This window comes from Mesoplodon mirus (assembly GCF_964341445.2).
Source record: "Mesoplodon mirus genome assembly, chromosome: 1".
NCBI classification, from domain to species: Eukaryota; Metazoa; Chordata; class Mammalia; order Artiodactyla; family Ziphiidae; genus Mesoplodon; species Mesoplodon mirus.
This window is the reverse complement of record NC_138976.1, coordinates 13,474,600-13,498,317: the sequence shown is the minus strand read 5'-3', so window position 1 is coordinate 13,498,317 and position 23,718 is coordinate 13,474,600. Positions and strand designations below refer to the sequence as shown.

Here is a 23,718-nt window from a genome sequence, read left to right as displayed (position 1 = left end):
TGGAGCCCACATCTCTTGATGTCTTCTCTTTGAGGTTCTTTCTCCCCATCGTATTTGCCTCCTTCCTCTCTTCACAACACTGAGTTGAACTGTATTTGGTCCACAGTTATGAGTTTCTAGAATCTGAACAGCCCTTGAAATATTTTGCTACCTAATTGCAGAGCGAGGTAGGGCTCTTCTTCAGGAGAGAGTGACTCAGTAGGAAGCCATCTGAAGGGGGAGAAATACAGCTGAAGGACCTAGCATTTGGCATAAACATTTCCACCAGAAGTTTTTATACTCAAGATTATAAATATTATTCTTTTGTAGCTGTAGGTTGCAAAGTACAGCCCCGGGGAAGCCCCAGCCTGTTTTTGTATGTCTCTAAGCTAAGAATGGTTTTTACATGTTTTTAAATGTAAAAATGTAAAAAAGAAAATCCAAAACCAAACGAGGAAGAATATGCAACAGAGAGGGTATGTGCCTGCAAAGCCTAAAATATTCACTGTCTGGCTCTTTACTGTAAAAGTTTTCTAACACCGGTCTGAAGTAAGTGGAGCTTTATATTTTTCTCTAGTGAGCAAGAGGCCCAGCCTTATAGCTTGAAATTTAGTGAGACCAAGATATCGGGGACGCAGCCTGACTTGATGGGAGCTGGCCCGACATCTTAGCTGTGTGACCCAGAGCACATTGCTTCACCTCTCTGAACTTCTGCTCTTCCTTCACAAAATAGGGACTGTGACATCTGCTGGCTGAGTTATTGTGAGGATGAGACATGGTGTATGTAAGGAATTTAACACTTGGTAGGTGCTCAAAAAATGACAGCTGTTGTCATTGGGGCGGCCATTTGAACCCTTCTGGAGTTACTGGACAGATGACATGTTGCCCCCACCAAATTTGAGGGTCCTCCCAGTGAGCTGGGAGCAGTCTTTTAGGATAGAACACCTCTGTTCCAGCCTCCCCCAACCACCCCCTCCCTCCAGGGCAGAAAGCTCCTCTTCAGCCACCCAGACAAATGGGGTGCCTGGTGCTTGTATGCTTTCACTAACGGCAAGCTCTCTGCCCATGCTTTCCACTTGTGGGCAGCTCTGACTATTAGGAAGTGCTTCTCTCCCTCTCCAATATATAATTCAGCAAACAGGCACCACGCGAGCCCCAGACTGGGATGGTGAGCACTGGAAGGAGACCTCCTCTTTATGGCTCCATCCAACATGTGGGTGGTAGACTAGAGCTAGTGGTTTATGGACCTTGTTTCTAAGTTGTGGCAGCCTTAAGATCCAAAATGGAAAACAGACCAACTTGGAGTTAGCTGGAACTAATTCTAAACCCAGCTGAGTTTGAAACTCTGGAGCTCCCGGTGTCCAGAGCCTGGAAAAGAGTGTAATGCTCTTTTTGCCCATAGATGGCAGCACCTGTACCCTTTGCCATCTCTGTGAACGCGTGTGCGCATGAGTGTTTATGCACGTGTGCACACACGTGTACACACATGTGTGCACGCATGTGATTTACCCGTTTTTTCCTTCGATGAATCTCGAGCTGTGGTGACCCTAGACTAGGCGCAGGGACAGCCAGGAGCAGGTCTTGGTCTGATGGGGGAGGCTGACTTGGAGACAGACCATAACAGTGTGACAGGGGAGATGGGTGGTGGCTCAGAGGAGCTCAGCCTCACGGGGGAAGTGGAGGTTAGAGGAGAGTTCTTGGAGGAAAGCTGGGCTTGATCATGAGCGGGAGAAAAGAAGAACAGGAGGGATGGAAGAGATTTGGGAACAGAGGAAACAGTCTGTGCAAAGCTTACAGGAAGATTCAAGGAACAGAGTGCAGCTGCCTCTGGCTGGAGCTTGGGGGGGTGTGGGTGGAAGACAGGAACTGATGAGAGCTGAGGCTCAAGGCGCTGATGGGGGCAGATTGTAAAAGGGCGTTGAAAGGTTCGCTGAGGATCTTGTGCTTTACCTGGGGGCTGTCGGGGAGCCATGGTCGGGTCTGAGCAGAGGAGTAACGTGGTCTGGGCTTGCTTTGTAGGCGAGGAGAGAGGAAGTGGGAGGACCAGGTAGGAAGCACTGCAGTATCCCAGGTGAGAGGCAATGGTGCCTGGACCAAAATGTTGGCAGTGGGGGTGGGGAGAAGTGGATGCATTAGGGTAGAACCAGCAGGCAGTTTTGTAGCTGAGAGTGACAGAGCAGGGAAGGCTGAAGAGGTTGGTGCCCCGGTGTCTGGCCTGGCCCAGTGTGTGCATGGTGGGTGATGGTGCTGATGCTGAGATGGAGAGCATTGAGGGTGAAACAGGTGGCACTTGGGAACAAATGCAGCACTGCGGGTGAGGATGAGCGTGAGATTTGGGGGTGTGTCAAAGAGAAGGGGGCTGGATTTGAAAGGTTTGTCCTCAGGGAGTTAACAGAAAGTGGGAAGTCATTAGTCATTTGCAGGAACCCAGCTCTACTTTGATCTATCCCGTGGAACTGGGAAGTTTCTGTGGAACTCTTTGAAGAGGGTCCATGGAGGTGGCATTTAACTCTAGGTCATGGGGCCCAGATAAGCGCCCAACCTCTTTCCAGATCCCTTGCTATGCACTGGTGCCACTGACAATGCAGAAATCCACAGGAATGTCTGGGCCATTTACTGTCAGCTAAGAATAGGGTTCATTTGTGTCTTAATCCCAGGAGCCTGCAGGGCTCCACTGAATTTGGAATCTTGGACTCTCTCCCCTTGGCTTGGAGAAGTAGGTTTGGGCAGAGAAATTCAGCAGTTCAGGCAGGAGCGGGTGTGCTCAGCTGCTGCCTGAATGTGGATGAGCTGTGAATGAGTCTGGGAGTGAGTTAGGGTGACGATCCAGGTTGTCCCTGAAAGTGTGGGAGCTGAAAGACTGGGCTGCACGATCTACTCTGGGGCCAGAGTAGGCGGGCCCTTCGTTTAGTCATCCAGCATATACCCACTGGTCCTGCTGTTTGCTAGGTCACGTGCCAGCGCTGGAGCTTCAAAGGCAAAACAGTCTAATGGAGCTCACAGTCTGATGGGAGAGAAAGACCTGTCACCAGATAATGATAATACAGTCTTAACAATAATAGAGCAATGCTAAGCATAGAGGTGGGGACATGGCATGTAAACAGCTTGGATCCGCAGTCTGCACCAGTACAGGATGAGAAAGATATAATTTTTAGAAAAAGGCTTAGAGATTAATCTGAGATTAATCTTAGAGATTAATCTGATGAATAATCAGAGTAAGCACATACACTGTTCAAAACCCTCGACATATTTTATCTCATTTAATCCTCATAATGAGCCTATGGGGTACGTTCTAACATAATCCCTCTTTTACAGAGAAGAAAACTGAGACTCAGAAGGATGAAGGAACTTGGTTAAGTTACATATTAGTTAAATGAGGGGCCATTTTTGTCTAACTCCAGGATCTTGAACCACAGCTCTGAAGTTGACCATAAGCTAAATTCAGTCATGCAATGAGGTTACCTTCAACGCTCGTGGGACTTTAGACTGGATTAATAGAGGCATGATATCTAGAATGTTGGAGGTGAGAGTTCTGCTTGCCCTGCCCTGGATAGAGTTCGGCTAAATGTTTAATTCTGAGCCTTGTGCTGTCAGTAGGGTTCATTTGAAGTAGATCAGGGAAGCAGGGGGAGGGAACCAGACACCTTGATCTCAGGAAGAGCTGGAGGAAGAGGGGTGTACAACTTGCAGAAGACTTGAGGGGCCCAGGGTCACTGTCTTCAAGTCTCTATGGAGACATTGGGAAACAAGGTGGCAGACCTGTTCTGGGTGACCCCAGAGGGTAGAGTTAGGACTAGTGTATATGAGGCATAGGAAGAGAGATTTTAGCACATCCTTGTGACAAGCCTTTTAACTAGCCAGACTCTCCAACAGAAGGTCTTGCAGCCTTGGCAGGAAGTAAGTGCCCCATTGCTGGAGGTGTGCAAGTAGGGGCTATGTGACCTTGGTGTGGAGGGGGGTGGGGCTTGGGAATGAGTGGAAGTATCAAATGGGGCTCTGACCAGATGACCTTGAGCCCCTGACCCTGGGAGTCTTGGCCCTTTCTTTACAGGTGGTGCTGATAACCCCCTGTGCTGTGCTTCCGCCTTGGTCCCGACACCTCCCGACAGGAGCAACCCTCTTCAGCCAACAGCCCTGCAAGGTAGGTAGAGCAGTGCAGACACCCTGGCGTCCTTCTAAACCTAGCCCTGGCTGCCCAGGGGAGTCTGGAGGGGACTGTGGAAGCAGCTGCTGGTCGCCAGAAGTGGATTCAAAGGCAGTCCCCGAGGTTTTTCTAGTAAGGCTCAGCGAATGTTTCTGCTCATTTCTTCATTTACCCCTCACGCTCCCTTGAGAGGGAGGCCAGGCAAGGGTGATCCCGTGGGGAAGAGGCAAGAACTGGGCTGGGTGCCAGGGCTCCTGGGCCCCGAGCCTGGCTGTGCTGCTTGCGCGCTGGGTGACTGTGGGAAAGCGCTCTCCCTCTCAAGGCCTCTGTTAGCGCTTCTGTAAGAGGGTGGACTCCCGTGAGGAGGAGGTGTAGGAATTCTTTGGAGAGGTGAGAAAAGCTGGGGTACAGCTGCCAAAGAGGATCCAGGCTTGTTGACCATAGGAGGAGTGAGAAGTGTGAGTCATGGGGAAAGTGGATGAGTCATACCCACCTGGGATGGCCGGCAGGGCTGGGCCCGCCTGACTATCAGGTTCACAGGTGACCCGCTGAAGGAGGCTGAGAGGCAGGGGGTGGAGTGCAGAGTCCTCTGCTGCAAGCAGGAGACCTGGTTCAGGTGCCAGCTCGGGTCTCGGTTTCTCTGCCTATAAAATGGGTGCATTGGTCTCCCCCACTCATGTAACAAGGTTGTCGTGAGTACTGCACAAGCTCATAGATGCTGAAGGGCTTTGTGAGCTGTGGAAAGAGGAAGGATCAGCACTAGGGGAATAACCCAGCTTCCAGTGTCGGAACAGAAAGAAGCGAGTTTGTGATGGCAACCGTGCGGAGAGCCTGGAAAACACCCCTCCAGGTCATGATATCACCCTTAGCTGCCAAAAGGAGAAGGGGCTGAATGCCTCAGGGCTTACTCATCCTTGCAGCCCAGCTGGCTTCCAGGGGGTGACACGACAAGCCAACTGCAGCTGGAGCAGTTCCTCTTTCCCCAAGCTTAGATGAAAGGGTCTTCCGATGGTCTCCAGAATGCTGTGTCCTCAAAGCTGGGGATTCCTACAAGGCCTGCTGGATCCGGAGAGGGGGACTTGTCCAATTGTAGCCGCATCCCGAGGGTTCTAGATAAAGGGGCATCCCTGATGCTGCCCAGATAGGAGGGATGGGCGCCGTCTTGGTTCCGATGCTCCTGATTTTGAGGCTGAGCCCTGACAACTCCCAGAGCCGAAGTGCCTCAAAGTGATCTGTCACCAAAAAGAGAGTTATGCTGTGTTAATGCTTTTGGCGACAATGACACAGGGACCATCTTCTGCTTTCCCACTTCTGCAGAAGTGAGCACCCACCGAGTGAGTACCTGTCAGCTGAGGGCTTTACGTGTTCACCCCTTCCCTCCTCCATCCCTGTGCTGTACCCTACCTCACGCCCACCTCTGAGGGGACCGCGCCGGTGACCTCTTCCTTGTCAAAATCCAGTGGTGTTTCCTCCGCTCTCCATGTCCTACCTCTCCAGAGCCTTGGATACCTCCTCCTTCTAGAAGCTCTCTCTTCTTTTTGCTTCTGGTGGGCTGCACCATTCACTTTATCTCCTACTTCTCTGACCTTCCTAGTCAGGGCCCTGGTTTTTTTCCTCAAACATTCAGCAGGCTTCTGACTACTTCTTTTTTGAGTTACACATATAATAACATAGTTACTATATATACTATACTAGAGTAACGTAGTTCATTCACTCGTTCATTCATTCATGCCTGCATTCACCTGACAGATATTTAAGCCCTGGACTGGGTGATGGAGAATCAGCAACGAACGAGATTTTTCCAGCCCTCATGGTCTTACAGTCTTGGGTCTTACATACATTGTTATACACATAACAGATTCATTCTTTCCTCAGCTATGAAGGAAAGGACCAGCGTTATGGGAGCATATGGGATTGGGTGGGTGTGATGGGATCTTGTCTGGACAGATGCGGGAGGCCTTCCTGAAAACCCTCAGACCTGAAGAAGAAGTAGAAGGTGGCTGGGTGGGTAAGGACAGAGCCCCAGGCAGAGGGAACAGCCTGAGTGTGGCCTTGAGGAACTGAAAGAAGGGAGCACGACGGCATGAGTGTGGCCTTGAGGAACTGAAAGAAGGGAGCACGACGAGAGAAGGGCCCCTGGAGACCAGGCAGCACCTTGGTCGTGTGGGCCCTTGGGGACCTTGGTTAGGGTTTGGACTTTTTCCTAGACCCCTGGGGGACCACTGGAAGTTTTAAAGTAGGGGAGAGGTTTGCCCCGATTTCATTATTAGAACCCTTGAAAGAGAGAGTCACAAGTCCCACCCTGATGAGCCCCAAGGCTGTAGTTTTTGGCTCTTCCACACTGTGGCATCCTGACGCTGTTCCTCAGTAGAAGGCTTGGTGTTGGGCAGCCCTGAAATGTGTACTTCCCAGCATTCTCTGGGCTCCTTGCATTTTTTTCATTGCTGAACTTCTGCACTGGGGAGAGGAGGTGAATCAGACCCTGTCCTGCCCTGGGAGATCCAGACGTGCGGTGGCTGACGCCTGGGGCCCTGGGAGCCACAGAGGGCTTCCCCCTGAGTCAGGCGCTAGGCTGCGAGGATGGGCATTCCAGGCCAGGGGGGTGCCCGTGCAAAGGCTTGGCCCCCTGGTGGAACCTCTGTGCTTGGGGACTAGTGAGCAGAGTGGCTAAAGCAGGAGGGTGGGGTTGAGGTGGGGAGACTGGGAGAGCGCACATGGGAGAGGCTTTGAATGCAGGGTCCCGATCCTCTGGGTGTCAGGGAGCCGTGGCAGGTCTTGAGCTGAGGAGTGGCTTGAGCAATGGGATTTGAGAACAATCAGTTGTTGGTGGGAGGCAGAGGGGAGGGCGGATCGAAGAGGCAACGCTGTGAACTGGTTGGAGAGAATGAATATCACCCGGTGAAGCCTTGTCAGTCCCGCCCACCTACACACATACAGTAAAATGTTCTGTGCCTCTTTCTGTTCTGTGCCCTGTTGGGTCATTCCCCCATTGGCTGGCCCTCCTGAGCTGTTTCGCTGGGGTTTGGTTACACCCTGGGCTCCAGGGGCAAGCAGGTCTGAGTGTCACTCTGGCTCTGATTTGCTATGTGCCCCTTGACATGTCCTTTAACCCCTTTCAGCCTCAGTTTCCTCATCTGTGAAATGGGGGTGATATTAGGGTTCTTGAGGATTGATGATGGGGAAGTAAAGTCCTAAGCATATGCCTGGTACCTAGTGATGGCTTGGTTATCTTTATTTCCCTGTTGGTTGGTAATGGCCCAGGTCCTTGTCATGATCTGCCCCTTTGGGAGGCCTCCTCTGTGGCCATAAATCTGTAATGTGAACTGGAAACAAGGTGTCCCCAGAAGCCCTGAAGGGAGCCTATAGTGGGATGCCGAGCGGTTTGGAAATGCCTTTACACTTCCCCCACTGGGGTGTGGCACAGGGCTGGGCTCCGAGAGCTGGACCAGCTGTCTTTTAGCACCAGCACTCAGCACAAGACTGGCCTATCATGGTTCTCATAAATACTAAACAAACAAACAAAAAATTTTAATTAAAAAAATGTCATAGACCTCAGGCATCAATCTACCAGCACCTTCATCTTATGACTGAGGAATCTGAGGCCCAGAGAGGGATAGTGACTCCTCCAAGGTCACCCAGCCCTTCAGTGGCATGGCTTGGACCTGTCTCAAGTATTTATTGCAATTCTAATTTTTAAAATACTGACAATTTCGAAGTTCCCAAGTAGACTGGGAAAGGGGTAACAATGTCCCCTAGACAATTCTGGGGGACATCCTGGCTAGAAGGGGCCCAAGGATATCAAGTGCAACCTCCCAGTTTACATTTGGGGAGACTGAGGCCCAGAGAGAGGTAGTGACTTGCTCAGGGTCCCCAGAGAGCAGAAAGCAGGAAAGCAGTCACAAGGCCCATTTCCAACAGCCTGCAGCAGGTGGGTGGGCTCTTCCCCCCAGCCCACTGCCTCGTGTTTAAGCAAGTGAATTAGAGCATGAACAATAGTGTCCTGAGGAAGTTTTGGGTTTTAACTGTGTCAAGGCGAAGGAGCATTTCTGGAACTGTGTGCCTGTGGAGTTGGGCCTGGCACAGCTATTTCAGACTAAGCCACAGGGCCCTATTTATAGGCCGATGTGATTAGGTTGATGTGGTCAGGAGAGGCCCGCCTGTCCTCTGCCCAGCCCAGCTATGGTGGAGGAAGAGGCCCTCAGGGGCAACTCTGACCCATGGATGAGTAGCAAGGGATCTAGGGTCGTCCCCAAGGCCTGCTTGGAAGAGGAGTTCCAGGGAGGCCTCAGGGGAAGTCCCAGTCCTGACTCCCAGTTCATCTGCCAGCCAGGCCCTCTGCAGAGATGAAACCAGCTCCGAGCCTATTCTCTCCGGGCTTAAAAAATCCTCCACTGCCTCAGATCAGGCCAGGACCCCTAGCAGTCAGGCCCCTCCAGTGTTTACCCACCAAGTCTTAACCCCAGGCATGCCTCTCCAGTGTTTGCATTTTCCAGTGGGGGCACACCTCCGAGCTTTTGCTTTTGCTGTTCCCTCCGCCTGGCGTGCTGGTTCCCTGTTCCCCAAAGACAAACCTCCATTCATCCTTCAAGGCCCTGCTCAAATGCTCCTTTGTGGTTCATCAGGCCCTGGGTGCTTCCTGCCTTGTGTTCCTGCTGCCTAGAGCCATTTGGGTGAATACCCAAGTTCATGTGTGTGCCCCACTGGGCCGGGGAGTCCTGAGGCAGGGCCTGACACAGGGAAGAAAGGAGAAAAGCATGTGTGGTTGAAAGCCCCTACTGCGCCATTGACCTTACACGGTTTATGAGACAAGATCAGCATGCCACGCTACGCAGTAGGTATTTTTAAAAGGAATGAGAGTAATACTTTGGAGCCAGATAGCCCTGGGTTTGGACTCTGCTCTGCACTTCCTAACTGTGTAACTTTGAGCTGAACCTTTCTGGGTCTCAGTTTCCCCATCTGTAAAATGGGCCTGATGCTAGCCATGAGTTTGGGGGAAGCATTGTCAGCAAGACAAAGCTGAGAAGGACTTATCATGTTGCCTGGCCCACATTGAGCTTCTATGTGCAGTAGTAGGTGTTATTTACTCAGGGGAAACTGAGGTCGGAGCAGGGAAGCGCCTTCTCTAGGGCTCAGTGGTGGAGAGGAAAGACCAAGTCTTGGGGTCCCAGCTTCCAACTCCACCCTGTATTCTCCTCCCCTACCTCTTTTAACCCCCTGGGCCTCTTCTGTTCCCCAGATCAGGGAAAGCTTTGTTTGGGGATTGTTTTTACTAAGAAGTTTCCTCTCTGGTGCCACTGGATGACTCAGAGCCCTGAGTCACCAGGAGGCTGAGGGCCAGGGAGGAGAGGGGCGGGAGGAGGAGGGAAGGAGAGAAGGAACCAAGAAGCGGCCCCAATTCCAGCCCAGGCCCTCCCACTGCTTGATGGACTAGATCTGGCAAGTCCCCAGTGCTGCCTGGCCTCAGTTTCCCCAAGTGCGAGAGGAGATGTTGAGCTTTGATGAGCGTTTCCCAGTCCAGGTTGAGCCTCATAACCCCAGGTTCCCAGGCCCCACCCTGAGCTATAGACAGACGCTGGGCGTGGGGTTTTCAGGAGCTCCCCAGGTAATTCTGCTGCACACCTAGTCTGCAGAGGTGTTTGGGAGCCATGTGGCTCATGGCTGCTTTCCCCTGGGCCTCATAGGGGCTGCTCAGCCTCTGCTTGACCGTCAGCACTAACTCACGGAGAGCACTTTTCTTGCTGAATGCCTTGGCGGAATGGTGCCCGGCAAGCCCATGGGCTTTAAAAAACAAAAACAAAACCCAGCTTTATTGCAGTATAATTTACATAAATTGCTGGAGTAAGTTTACATATAATTTGCAGAACACTAGTGATGCCAATGTCACCACAATCCAGTTTGAGAACATTTTTATCACCCCTCATCACCCCTAAAATGTGCCTGTGCCTGCTGGCCAGCAATCGGCACACCCACCTCCTAGCCCACCACTAATCTACTTTCTGTCTCTCTGGATGCCCAGACCTGTGTGCAACTCCCAGCTTCACCCTTTCTGGCTGTGTGACCTCCTGCAGATTATCGCCCCTCCCTGAGCCTTGGATTTCTCCCCCGTAGGGGAGGAGGCGTAGCCTCCTTTTAGCTCATTGGTTGAATTGGACTAACGTGATAGAGTGTCTGATGCACAGTAGGGGCTGGGGTCGAGGGAGCCTGGTAGGCAGCACACAGGATGTGGTACGGGTATGCGGGCACAGTTGTAACAATACAGCAAACATCTGATAGACTCACTGTGTGTCAGGCACTGGGCTAAGCCCTGTAATTGCTGTATCTCCTTCAATCCCCACGACAAGACTTCTAAGGTAAATGTCAATATCATGTCCATTTCATAGCCAAAGAAACTGAGGCACTGAGAAGGGGAGTAACTTTCGCAAGGTCGTGTAGGTAACGGTGGATAGTCCTAGGAGTCTGTCCCAGAGCCTGTCTTCCTTGACCTTCACACAACAGATGGGAATCATGGAGCAGGAGACACAGTGTGTGAACCCAGGGCAAGGTGTATGGCACACACTTCCAAGGGACAGGGCCTGCGACAGTGGACGTGGGATTCAAAAGATGATAGATAGTACAGATCCTCCTTCACTTAAAATGGGGTTACGTCCCAATAAGTTGAAAATATCTTAAGTCAAAATGCATTTAATACACCTGACCTACCGTGCCTTCACATGTCATAGCTTAGCCTAGCCTACCTTAAATGTGCTTAGAACACTTACATTAGCCTACAGTTGGGCAAAATCGAACACAAAGCCTACTTTATAATAAAGTGTTGATTATCTCATGTAATTTGTTGAATACCATACTGACGGTGAAAAAACAGAATGGTTGTCTGAGTGCAGAATCGTTATGAGTACACCGGTTGTTTCCCCTGGTGATCGCGTGGCCGTCTGGGAGTGGCCGCAGCCCAGCATCACGACAGAGAATAGTACAGCATATCGCTAGCCCAGGAAAGGTCAAAATTCAAAGCACTTTTTTTTTTTTAAGTCTTTATTGAATTTGTTACAATATTGCTTCTGTTTTATGTTTTTGGTTTTTTGGCCGTGAGGCATGTGGGATCTTACTCCCCTACCAGGTTTCTAGGGAATGTGTATTGCTTTTGCACAGTCGTAAAGTCTGAAAATCCTAAGTTGGACCATGACAAGTCGGGGACTGTCTACACAGAGTACATCACACAGCAGAAGTGACATGGTTCATGGTGCGTGATCCAAGGTGTAAGTGACATGGGACGCAGCACGTGGACTGTGCACCAGGGTACACAGGCAGGACGAGGTATGAGGAACACAGGGTCTGGTATGGGACACAGAGAACACGGTGTATGTGACGCTGGGCGTGGTTCAAAGTATATGACGCAAGGACAAGATCCCCAGGGTGTAGGGTTTGATGTACGGCAACGGGGCACAGAGGGTCCTTTTTTCATATCAGTGCCTGGGGCCCCAGCAGGAGCCAATTTTCTCCTCTTACAAAGGCCTGTCTGGTTTGTCTCCTCCTCCTCTCTGCCTCTTTGGATGCCAAAGAGTGGGAGTGTCCCAGAGGACTGGAGCCCAGAGTAGCCCCCCCGACCAGCTCAGACAGGGGTCAAGGCTTGGGGCCAAGTTCATGGCTCAGGAAGAGCCTGCCAGGCCCCCAAGTCCCCTATGTCAGAGGCAGCTGTGAGCCCCTGTTGGCTGGGCCGGAGCTGGGTAATTTTCCTCTAAGCCATCCTCCCTCCTGCTTCCCTCCCTGGCTGCCACTGCGGCTGTGAGAGCGTCTTAGTTGCGGGGCTTAAGGGAGAGAGAGCCGCTATGGCTGCTGAGGCAGAGGAGCCCATCCCTAGCAGCTGCTGTCAGAGTGGGGGAAACAGAGGTGCAGGTGCAAGGGGGAGGCTATGGCTCCCGCGCTAGCATTGCCCAAGCCCTCCTGGCACCTGACGCTCACTCCCTTACCTTGTGTCATCTGCACAAGGCCTCCAATAGCCTGATGAGGAGACTGAAGCTCAGAGAGGCAAAGAGCTTGCCCGAGGTCATGCAGTCAGAGGGACAGCTGAGGCTAGACAACCCCCCCCCACCCCGCCGCTCTCTGGGAGGCAGGAAGTATAGAGGCAAGAGGTGTTGCAGAGGGTGTCGGGGGGGGGGAAGGTGGAGGGGGGGTGTCAGTGGGAGATGAGGCTGCAAGAGCGTGTAGGTACCAGATCCCAGAGGGCCTTAAAAGCCAAGCTTAGGAGTCCTGACTTCTTTCAGTTTGCACTGGGGTCCGTGGAAGGGTCTTGAGCAGGGAATGATGCGATCCCTGTGGATAAAGGGAGCGTCGAAGGCACTGAGGAAGCTGGTGCAGTGGTTCCAGAGAAAAGATGGGAACCCTGAACCAAGACAGTGTCTGGGATGCGGGAGAGGGAAGTGAGTGTAAATGGGGAGTATGTGGGGTTGAGCGTCTCTGCTCTGGCCTCAGCCCTTGTGTATGGCCTGGTGGGATGACTCTGGAGTGTCCCAGAGGGTTCTGGAAGCCCTCAGAGGGCTTGATGATGAGGGTCATTGGGCAGGTGCCTGGATGGAGGTGAGGCTGGGAGTACACCTGGGGAAAGGAAACAGCACTCATTCCGGAGCCCTATCATGTGCCAGGCACTGTGCTTTGTGGACTGGATCTCATTTATTTCTTCCAGCTGGTTACGATTATTCACTGAGCTGGGAAAGGAACAAAAGGGTTCCAGTACTATACCTCTGTTTATGTTTAAGGGGGGAAAGTGCGTTTTAAAAAGCCTTATTAAAATTAAAGGGATTAGTAAGGATAAAAAATACCTTTGAATCTCTGGTAGTTCTATTGTAGTTAGAAATTTGAGATAAATTGCAGAGAATTTCTAATCATGCTATAGCATTTGGAGTTTTTCCATAACTGGTTTTTACTAGTGTCAAGTTCCAGCAAGCCTGTGAGATAGTCTGGCTCTTCTATACCCAGGGACACAGGTTCAGAGGGGTTGAGTCACTTGCAGGGTCACCTAGGTAGTAAGAGACAGGGCTGGGATCGGGCAGTGACTCCAGAGCCCTTGTTCCTTGGGGTGGGAGGAGACCAGAGGAGAGGGGAGGGCATCATAAAGAGGTTTGTGGATGGGGTGGGAGGCAAGGTGGGCTCTTGAAGTGCTGGCTTGAGGCCCCCTCCTAAGATGCCTTCCTATCCTTGGCACCAGCCATCCCTCCAGGTCTCTGGGCCTTGGCTGGGACCCTCCAGTCCTACCCTGCTTTAGATGCAAGGATGCAGAGATAGAAGTCAAGGGTGGGTATGGGGGCCAGTGGGCTGTTCGTTTCCGGGGCCTGGACACATGCCGGGGGGTTATCTTTGGGTGTTGTGGTTATTGAGCGCTTGCTGTGTGCTAATAAGCACAGTACTGGGAGTTCCTTCACTCCTCCTCCCAGATGACCCCCAGGGTAGGACTCATCACCACATTTTATAGAGGAGGAAATTGAAACACTGCAGAAAGGCCATTGGCCCAAGTCCCCCCCCCCCACCTCCCGAGGTAGGGATTTGACCTCTGTCCAAATTCAGCCTGGATATTGCCTTGTCTTCCCTTGGATGGAAGGTTGTGCACCCCTCACCCTACTGGTCATTCTTGGTATCCCGAGCTCACCTAAACTCTGCTCCTGGATTCTGCTCCTGGATTCTGGACTCTCTCCTCTGTCCTGAACCTGCCCACTTTGTGTTTCTTGGAAGTTCTGCCTGCAAGGTACAAACTGACACCCGGAAGATGGGCTCCTGCTTATAGGAGGTCTTGGCTGTCACCAGCTGTGCAAGGCTTGGGGACAGAGAAAGGCTTCACTCGGAGCCTGCAGCAGGAGGGATATGTCACCGTCTTCTGAGGTCCTGTCATTATTGCTCCCATCATGGTGATTATTGGCCTAGGGAGCTGGGTCCTGCTGAAGGATGAACTTGATCCCCAGACAGACAGGGGGGGACCTTGACCAGATGCTCAAACATTGTTTGCCTTTTGCTGTTTCTTTCAGAATCTTAAAGTCCCAGGGCCTGAAATGTCCTTAGAAATGGGCTGGTTTGCTCATCATCTGAGTCCCCTTGGCTGGGTCACCACTGGGCCACTCATTATCTCTCTGCAAGAGGGGGAAGGAAACCGGCATTTTTGAACTGTCTTATGCCAGGCATGGTCCTAGGATCTTCCACATTTATGGTCTCATTCAGTGATCTCCACTCACCTTTGAGAAAAACATTTTAACCCCGATTTTATACATAAGGAACTTGAGTGTCAGAGAGAGAGAGAGACAGAGAGAGACAGAGACAGAGCGAGAGAGAGAGAGGGACGCTTCCTAGCACCCAGCAAACAACCACCACAGCTTCCTCTATATGTGCATATGCTAGGCCAAGCACTGTGCTAAGCCCCAAACGTATTTTTACCTTACAACATTCTCACAGCAACTCTGGGGAGAAGCAATTCTAATCCCCATTTTACAGATGAGGAAATTGAGGCTCAGAGAGCAGAAGCCACAGAGCTAAACGTGGTAGGTCGGGATTTATACACGGATTTTCCTGTTGGGAGCTCTTTCCACAATCATGCACATTGCTTTTCTCTCTGTTGGAAAGCCTTTCCTCTGTGGAGCAGGGAGCTGCCTCCTGTGGCTTTTGCTGCTTCTGGCTCTGGTTTGGGCCCCGTAGGCCCTGCTGCCCTAGGAGGTTGGCAGGCGGAGACTGTTCCCATCTTCCACTGGTCCTGCATGGCAGTGCCTGTAGTTGGGCCTCATTGTCCTGCTGCTGATTTGTGTTTGTGCCTGGACTCCCCTATCGGTGGGCTGTGGGGTGCCAGAGGGGCTAGGATACAGCCGTTTGCAGCCTCAGCTGCTGGCCTGCCAAGCCTCCCAGGGCCACTGCTTCCCCAGAGAAGGGGACACCGACTTCAAAGTGGACCCTGGCAGGAAGGCCACTCACACCCATGGCCAGATCTGGCTGCTTCCAGGGCACAGGCTCAGGGAGTGGCGGGGTTAGTCCCTCTCTGAATGTCCTGCCCTGGCTCTCAGCACTAGGTGGGGTTGCCTCCGAAGCTGGGATAGAGCCAGTGGCTTTGGTCCCAGGGATAGTCAGCCTCTTGGAGTCCCACTGGCCATCTCCCCGACAGCTGTCCACACCCAGGGTAGACAGGGCCAGGGCAGAGGTCCAGCTGGCCCTTACAGGGCGCCTTGTCATGTCATGGGCTCAGACCTTACCTCTGGCCCAGGAATGGAGACCTGGGTTCCAGGTCTGCTCTGCCAGGTACTTGCTATGTGATTCTCAGAAGTTACACTCTTGTTCTTGGTGTCATAGTCTACAAAGAGAGGATGGACTAGTGAGCGTTGCTACAGATAAGTCCTACTCTGTGCAATGCACTCCAGCAGTCTCGCTCCTGAGCTCCCAACTGTCCTGCAACTGGGCACTACTGTCCCTTTTTACAGATGAGTGACCCAACGCTCAGAGAGGGAAAGCAACTTGCTCCAGGTTCCATAGCCCAGACCTGAACTCAGGAATCTCCTGTGAAGTCTGTAACCTTTCTCCAGCACCACCACACTGCTCTCACGTGGCACATGCTGAACAGATGCCTCTGTGCAAAGAAACCAGTTCAAAAACTGGGCACTAACTTTTGGGAAGCTTCTACTGTATGTCGGGCCCTGGGCCTCCTCACTGCTCTGTGAGCTGGGTATCATTCTCCCCATTTTATAGATAAGGAAACTGAGGCCCTGATCACAGGAGCTGAGTCTCCCAGATTCTAAAATGTGTTCTTTCGAGTCCCCAGGGCTCCCCAGACCTCACAGAGGCCCTGTCCGCTTTCACTGGGTTTCATAACTGCCTTCTCTGTTTACTGCCTGTTGTCCCATTTAGCAAAACCAGAGGGGTGGGTATTCCCAGGAGGACCCAGAGCCCAGCAGTGACCCAAAAAGCAAACTAGCTCTGAGAGAGGGCTTTCCATGAGTAGCCGGCTGCCTGGGGATCAAGAACAACAGTGTTCGGGGTGAAGAAAAAAGAACAGGGTAGTGTCTTCCAGGGCCAGCCAAGGCCTTTTGTACATCGAGGCCGGGGGCGGAGGGTGAGGCTGCCTGCTCCCGTCTCTAGTGACTGCCTTGGGAGGTCCAGGGAGACACAGAGGCTAACCTAAGGTCACAGAGGAGCAGGGCTGGAGCTGGTGATGGTGGTGGTGGGGGGCGGTCCTGGATCCAACTACAGGGGAGAGATGTGGGCTGATGCTGAAAGCCACCTACTGTGTGTAGCAGTAGGCAGGAGCCTGGAACACCCAAGATCAGAGGTCAAGGGGATCTCTGAGGTCCAGAGGAGGGCAGGGACTAGGACGTACTCACATAGCGAGTGGTGGCAGAGCCGGGCTGCCTCCCAAGTACAGGAGACCGTGCCTGACCTGTGTGCCCATGAGTGGCACAGAGTGTAGGTACCACAGTCCATCTTCCACCCAGTGGCTGCAGCCTGGGGACCTTCCCAGGACAAGCCTCTGTCCTGGGTGCTCACAGGTGCAGGTGCAGGGCTGGAGGGCTGCGACCTCTTCAGCCTGGGAGGCGTGGTAGGGACGGCCACCCCACGGAGTTCGGGCTGCCAGGCTTGGCTTGGGCTTGACTGAGTCAGTGCCTGCAACCCTTTACCTGTAAAGGGTACTGTTGCTCCCTTCCTGCCCAGGTGGGATGGTGCTGGGAGGCCCTGCTTGATCCCCAGATAGAGCTTGGGCACTGGAGCCAGCCAGTCTTGTGTTTGAATCTCAGCAGTGCCTCTTTCTAGATGAATGACCCCAAGCAAGTGACTGAAACTCCCTGAATCTCTGTTTCCTGGTCTATAAAATGGGAACTTTAATACCTATTTCCCCTGGTTGCTGTGAGGAGACTCAATATCAGACACTGCCCATCCCTTCCTCCTTCTCTTCTCCCAGAGATGTCTGGATCCAGAGGTGAGGTGGCATGCTGCCATCGGTGACCACCGTGCCCCCTTGTGTAGTTCAGGGGCCCTGCACTGTCTCATTCAGAAGGACCTGTAGAGGCAACCTGGACCAGTGCTCCCATTTTACAGATGGAAACTCTGAGGCTTAGAGACATGTCGGTTCTGGATATGGTTGTAGAGCCAGTATCTGGGAATGCTGGGCTAGGAATGAGGCTTAGAGTCAGAGCATCAGGGCCTACCCCATCTTTTGGGTATCTGGACCTTGAGGCCCAGATAGGGACAGTGATTTGCCCAAAGTCACCCAGGAAGTCAGTGGCAGAGGGAAGCCTAGCACTGGGTGGGGACCCTTCCTTTCTACCTAGAAGTTTTTCTTTTGCATTTAAGTCCCCCCACTGGCCCCTGCCCCCACTCTTGCCCTGAACTCATACATCCTCTTCCAGGCAGGGAGCAGCATAAGACCATGTCCCCATCACAGTCTCCACACATCACTGCCCTATAGTGAGAGTTTCTAGGCCATGGGCTCCCCGAGGGCAGGAGCTGGGGCCTGTTTACCAGGTCTCCAGCGCTGAGGACCCAGGCTCCAGAGCTATGTGACAGGCAAAGCTGCAGGGCCTTTGTGATCATTAACCAGGGGCCAGTGACCCTGGGCTAGTGGTCAGTGACCCCTGGCATTAAGGCCAAGCCACAGCAGCCCTCTGTTAATCACCAGCTGAGCAGAAAGGACTGCTCAGCTGGGCCAGATGCAGACTCAGGTTCATTCGGGGGACGGGGATGACAAGGAAATTTCTTCTTCCTGCTTGTTTGGATTTTCCAAATTGTCAAATGAGTAGGTATCATTGTCTATTTTAAAGGTATAATTTCTAGATCAGTCTTTTTTTTTTTCTCGGCCATGCCACGTGGCATACAGGATCTTAGTTCCCCGACCAGGGATGGAACCCGCGCCCCCTGCAGTGGAAGCGCAAGTCTTAACCACTGGACTGCCAAAGAAGTCCCCCTAGATCAGTCTTTTATTAAAAAAAAAAAAAAAAAAAAAAAACCAAAACAACCCAAAAAAAACTTGATTGGATAAATACTTATAAATAGTTTCAATCCCTATAGCACATAAAAAAAAATTTTCACACAAGTATACTGAGGTATAATTTAGATACCATAACAATTCACCCATTGTAAGCAGATGGGACTATGATTTTTAGTACATTTTTCAGTTGTGTAATCATCACCATAATCCAGAGTTAGAATGTTTTCATCACCCTAAAATGTTCCCTCGTGCCAATTGCAGTGATGTGGGTGCTTAACCCCAACCTCTTATCCCTTTCAAACAAACTGGCTTGACAGTTTGGTGTTTACCCTCCCCGATTTTTTTAAGGATGTATACAGAAACAGACACCCTTATAAAACAGAGGAGAGGAGTCACATTATAGTTATTGTCCAATTTGCTTTTTGCACTTGGAGATCTCTCTGTGCTTATTGAGCGCCTACTATGTGCCAGGCACAGTCTGCACTAGCTTATTCTTTTTTCACAGCTGCAGAGTGGTCCATTGTATGGCGGCTCCATAATTTGTTTAACCCGGACATTTGGGTCCTTTCCAGTTTTCTTCAAACAATGCTTCAGTGAACATCCTTGCACGTATATTTCCGCGTTCCTCTGCAAGTGATACTGAAGGAAATGGCACCGTTGTCTCATTACATGTTTCGAATTTGTGGTCATAAATTGCTCTCTAGAGAGGGGAAACTGGTTTATACTTCCATCAAGAGCATATGAGAACTGTGGGGTTTTTATAATCCTCGAAATGCCTAAGGAGAGGGAAGAGCTCTCTGAATTTAGGCCAGAGCTGATCCACTGCAGGCTCTGCAGGCCCAGGACTAGACATAGGGCTTCAAGAACTCGGGCATCTCTCTGTGGTTCCCCACAGACACTGGGATAAAATTCAGACTCTTCAGTGTGACACACAGGACCCTGTGACCCCCGCCACCCTCTCCAGCCTCGTCTCTTCTTGCTCCTGTGTTTCAGACAGGACCCCTCCTCGGTCACTGCATGTGGCCTGCATTTGCCCTTTGCCCATGCTGTTCCCTCCCCAGAATGCCTCCTCTTCTCAACCTCCCTCCTCCCTGTCCTTCAAGGCCCAGGTCACAAGTCCCTTTGTCCATGAAGCTTTCTTATAATCCCTGCAGTCTGATTTGTCTTCTCCGTGTGTGTGTTCATTTAACCCTTTATCTGACCCACAGTCCACCTTAAATGGGAGGAAGTTGTGTGCGATGGAAGGCAAACTTCAGCCTGATTAGATAGCAACTGGGCTCCAGGAGGAGCTGGGGCGGATGACCAGAGCTCGTGGGGAAGGGGGATGGGAACTCCCATTTACTAATTGTCAGACCAGCCATTTTCACACAGAGAGACTGGTTTAATTCTCAGCAACCACTTTATACCCATTTACTAGATGAGGAGACTGAGGCAGAGAAGAAGAAAGTAACTTACACACAGTGGAGGTGGGAATCAAACCCAGGTCTCCAGCTTCTCCATTCTCTTCCCTGTCATTGCATTCCCTGTTATTGGGAAAGGAGGAGATCTGGGATGCAAAGGGAACCTGGAAATAGAGAAGCTGGGTCCAGCAGAGTAGTGAGAGGGAGAACAGAGGGGCTGGAGAAGGTGGGAAGCAGGCCTGGGTGAATCCGAATAGCACTTCTAACCCAGTGACTGACTGTAAGCCTCCAGTGGGAGAGTGAGAGATGGGAAGGGAGCCTGGGAGAAGGGCAAGAGGCTTGAATCCTTGACTTCCCCAGGGAGAACCGATAGTACCTAAAACTGAAAAAAAACAAGAACAAAACCAAAACTAACACCCCCCCCCAAAAAAGAGAAAAAAACCCAAACAACAAGGGCTTGTTATTTAAGACGTGAAGGCAGACACTGAAATCAGCTGAAGGAAGAAGATAGAAGTGTTTGGTTGCCCCAAGGTAGAAGTAAGTGGGGTTGAGAGGCAAAACTTTGCATAAATAACGTGACTTTAAGTTTTTATCAAAACAATCTTTTACAAAATAAAAACTTTTTTAAAAGGAAGGAAAGACGGGCAGTCTTGAGTAAAATAGAATCTGCAATCTGAGAAGTTGAGAGGTTTGCCTGCCCCTCTCTGTCTGGCTTGTTCAAGGGTCCAGTGAAGGTCAGCCCCCTGGACTGTGTGACAACCACATGCTGGTGACAGCCACATGCTGCCGAAGTGCGTCGTCCACTCAGAGCACCTGGGGTGAAATCTTGGCTTTCATTTCCTAGTAGTGTGCAAATTGCTTGACCCTTCTGCACTCAGTTTTCCCCTCTTTAAAATGGGGCTGTCGATAGTACCCAGTCTGTAAAGGATGTTAGGATGTGTCAGTTTTCATATGAAGTGGAAAACCTTCAATAAATGTTAGTTCATGGTATTTTTTGCTGGAGACGTTAGGGGTGGAGAGGGGAGGGGTCTTGCATGGATCACACAGGAGGCTAAGATGGGTGAGCTCCCTGCCATTCTTACGTGTGCCCATTTAGTGTGCACTGAGTTAGTGCCTGCTGTATGCCAGGTCCTGTGCTTGGTCTCCACCCCTGAGCTGGGGTGAAGGGGTGGCAACGCCCAGTTGGATCTGTCCGGGTGGGAACCCCGAGGTCTCTAAAATCCAGGCCAGATCCCCGCCCTTCCCAGGTCCGCGGGGGCCCAGTACTGCCCCACGCCCTGGGGCCCAGCCCTGCCCCCCGCCCTCCCTACGGGGCGGTCCCCAGCTTGGGCGGGATGGGCGGGCGGCTACTTAAGGTCTGCGACTGGGGAGGCCGAGGCTGCCGCCCAGGTCTTCTGCCGCCGTCGCTGCCATGGCTCCGCACCGCTCCGCGCTGCTGGGCGCGCTGGTCCCGCTGGTCCTGGCGCTGTGCGCGCTGTCGCCGCCGGCCTGCGCCGCCACCGCGTCGCGGGGGGTGACCCAGGCGCGGGTGAGTGCCCGGGGGGCCCCGGGGGGCTCCCGGAGTAACTCTCTATTGTAAGTTCTTGCAGATACAGCGCTAGGAAAAGGGGAGTAATTCAGGTCTAGAATGGAAAAACTGTTTTGTTGCTTTGTAAGTATCTCTTGCTGCTTCCGGGGCTCCGGTGGATGGGGGTGGGAGCCTCAGGGCCCTGGCTGTTTCCCTCCCTAGAGGCTAACCTCACCTTGGCCGGATTTCTTTTTCCCTCGGTGCTACCTTCTGATTTCTTACCCATCTCTGCCCCCAGATTTCTCCTCTTCCTTGCCTCTCCTTCCCTCTTCTGATTTCTTCTTGCATTTCAGATTCCTCTTTCTCATCTAATTCCTCTCTGCCTCTTCAATATTTTCCCCCTCTTCCCTGTATGCTCTCACCTCCGCCTGCTTACCGTCCTTCCTGTTATTTATTCTTCCCTCTCTGGTACCTCCTCTGCCTCGTCTGGTTTCTCCTCACTCCTGCTGTTCTTTTGTGTTCTCCGTCCCTCTGCCTGAGTTCTCCCATCTTTTTTTTTTTGACTTCTTCCACCAGATCCGGCCCGAGGTGACCTGCGCCTGCTGATTTCCACCCTCTGACTCCAAGCTAACCATCCCACTCTGCTCCATGTCTAGCCCCAGTGCATGTCTGACGGCCTTCCCCCATCCTTGACCACCTCATCTCCAACAGGCTCCTGCAGACCCCGGCTGCGTCCTCTCGCCTTTTCCAAGAAATGGAATTTGGGGGGTGGGGTTTTGGGGGCAGGAGGGAGGAGGCAGACAGCGCAGGAGGCCACTTGGGCTCAGTCATCTAGGCCCTTCTTGGAGGTGTGGACATGGACATGGATGGGGCATGGGAAATCTTCCCGCTTCCAAAGAGCAAAAGCAGACAGGCTGTGTGACCTTAGGCTAGTCCCCTTCCCCTCTTGGGGCCTCCATTTTCCTGTCTGCAGGGTGGAGTTGGATAATGAACTCTCTGAGGACCCTTCTAGTTCTAAGGACCACTGAGGATGCTGGAAGGGAACAAGCTGAGCCCCTGGCGACCCCCAGATTTACCATTGCCATCTGAGGGGTCTCCCCACGGTCCCAAAACTCGTGCTCTAGAGCATGGGCCAGTTCCTGCTCTGTCATTTCCTAGCTGGGGGTCCCCGTCTTCACCTCTCTGCGCCTCGGCTGTTGCATCTAATTGGCACTAAGAAAGGAAGAGAGAAAGGAGGGAGAGCTTTCTGTTCCCCCATCGCCAGGGAGCTGAAGAGGGGAGACAGATGCTGACCACGGACAGGGCTTGGAGCCTAAACTCTGCCCTGTTTGCTCACTCGTCGAGCAGGGGTCGTAGAACGGGGTGGGGAGAGTCAGCGGCTCAAGTGAGATGCCCTTGGTGCTGGAAACCACCCTCCCTCGTGCCCCGGGGTGGGGTCTCTCCCCGCCAAGGCCCCTGCCCTCGCTCAGGCTCCTCCCCGTCTCTTGCAGCCCAGCAGCATGGTGGTGGAACACCCCGAGTTCCTCAAGGCAGGGAAGGAGCCCGGCCTGCAGATCTGGCGTGTGGAGAAGTTCGACCTGGTTCCCGTGCCCCGCAACCTTTACGGAGACTTCTTCACAGGCGATGCCTATGTCATCCTGAAGACGGTGCAGCTGAGGAATGGGAACCTGCAGTACGACCTCCACTACTGGCTGGGTGAGGCTGGCCCCGCCCGAGCCCCCATCCCAGCCCCTCTGCTGTAAAGCACAGACCTTTGAGGCGTGGTCGCCAGGAAGTGCCCACAGGAATTAAGTGACTATTGAGCATCAAGTGTGTGCCAGACCCTTGGTTACATGTTCCCAAGACTCTAGAGCCCACCTGCCCGAGTTCAGACCCTGGCTCTGCCCTTTGGCAAGATATTCAGTGTCTCTGTAAAGTGGACCTGATGATTGCGCTAGACTATCTCATAGGACTGTTGTGAGGGTTCAACAAGCCACTGTGGCACACAGACTGGGGGTGACTTGGGGACCCTGGACCCCCTGCACAGCTCCAGCCACACTCCAGTTTGCCCTTCAGAGTCGGAGCCTGGAGTCCTGCCACGGCTCTGCTGTGTGACTCTGTGAGTCCTGCCCCCTCACTGTGCCTTGGTTTTCTGATGCTCCCTGGCCTGACTTCGTGCTCAGGAAGGTTGAGAGTGAGTGCAGGGGGAATGCGTCAGAGCCGGGAGGGCTCTTAGAGACCTGGAGTCAACCTCCCACCACCCCCATTACACAGATAGATTAACCGAAGCTCATAGGAGGCAGGGGCTTGCCCAGCTTCTACAGCCAGGCCAGGGCACAGCGGGGGGCTCCAGACTCCTCCTCCATGGGAGGCTGGGGCCACTTTACAGAAGCCCGGCTCATGCTGCTCTGATGTCCCCCAGGCAATGAATGCAGCCAGGATGAGAGCGGGGCAGCCGCCATCTTCACGGTGCAGCTGGATGACTACCTGAACGGTCGGGCAGTGCAGCACCGTGAGGTCCAGGGCTTCGAGTCTGCCACCTTCCTTGGTTACTTCAAGTCCGGCCTCAAGTACAAGGTGGGTGCCGGGCAGCACGGACAGATGCACCAGTGGCAGGGCTCACTCAGGTCCATCCATCTTTCAGCCTTGTTTGGTGTTGTGGGCAGACCGGTCAGAGCTCAGCCTTTGGAGTTGGTTAGCTCTGGGCCCTTCCTAGCTGTGTGACCTTGGACAAATCACACTCTCTCTCTGAGCCTCTGGTTTCTTATTA

General features: G+C 52.5%; 1 protein-coding gene across 4 annotated transcripts in view; it reads left to right on the top strand.

Moving 5' to 3' along the window:
* Positions 1-23,718, top strand: part of GSN (gelsolin) — a 57,561-nt gene that overhangs the window by 8,180 nt on the left and 25,663 nt on the right. The window contains exons 1-4 of one of the 4 annotated variants that reach the window (XM_082640367.1): positions 4,031-4,120; positions 21,043-21,113; positions 22,460-22,664; positions 23,371-23,525. In XM_082640367.1, coding sequence (XP_082496493.1) covers positions 21,090-21,113; positions 22,460-22,664; positions 23,371-23,525 — 384 coding nt within the window. In that variant the 5' untranslated portion in view covers positions 4,031-4,120; positions 21,043-21,089. Of the gene's footprint in view, positions 1-4,030; positions 4,121-20,848; positions 20,991-21,042; positions 21,114-22,459; positions 22,665-23,370; positions 23,526-23,718 lie in introns of those variants that run through there. The other 3 variants (XM_082640369.1, XM_082640366.1, XM_082640368.1) reach the window with 3 other exon arrangements.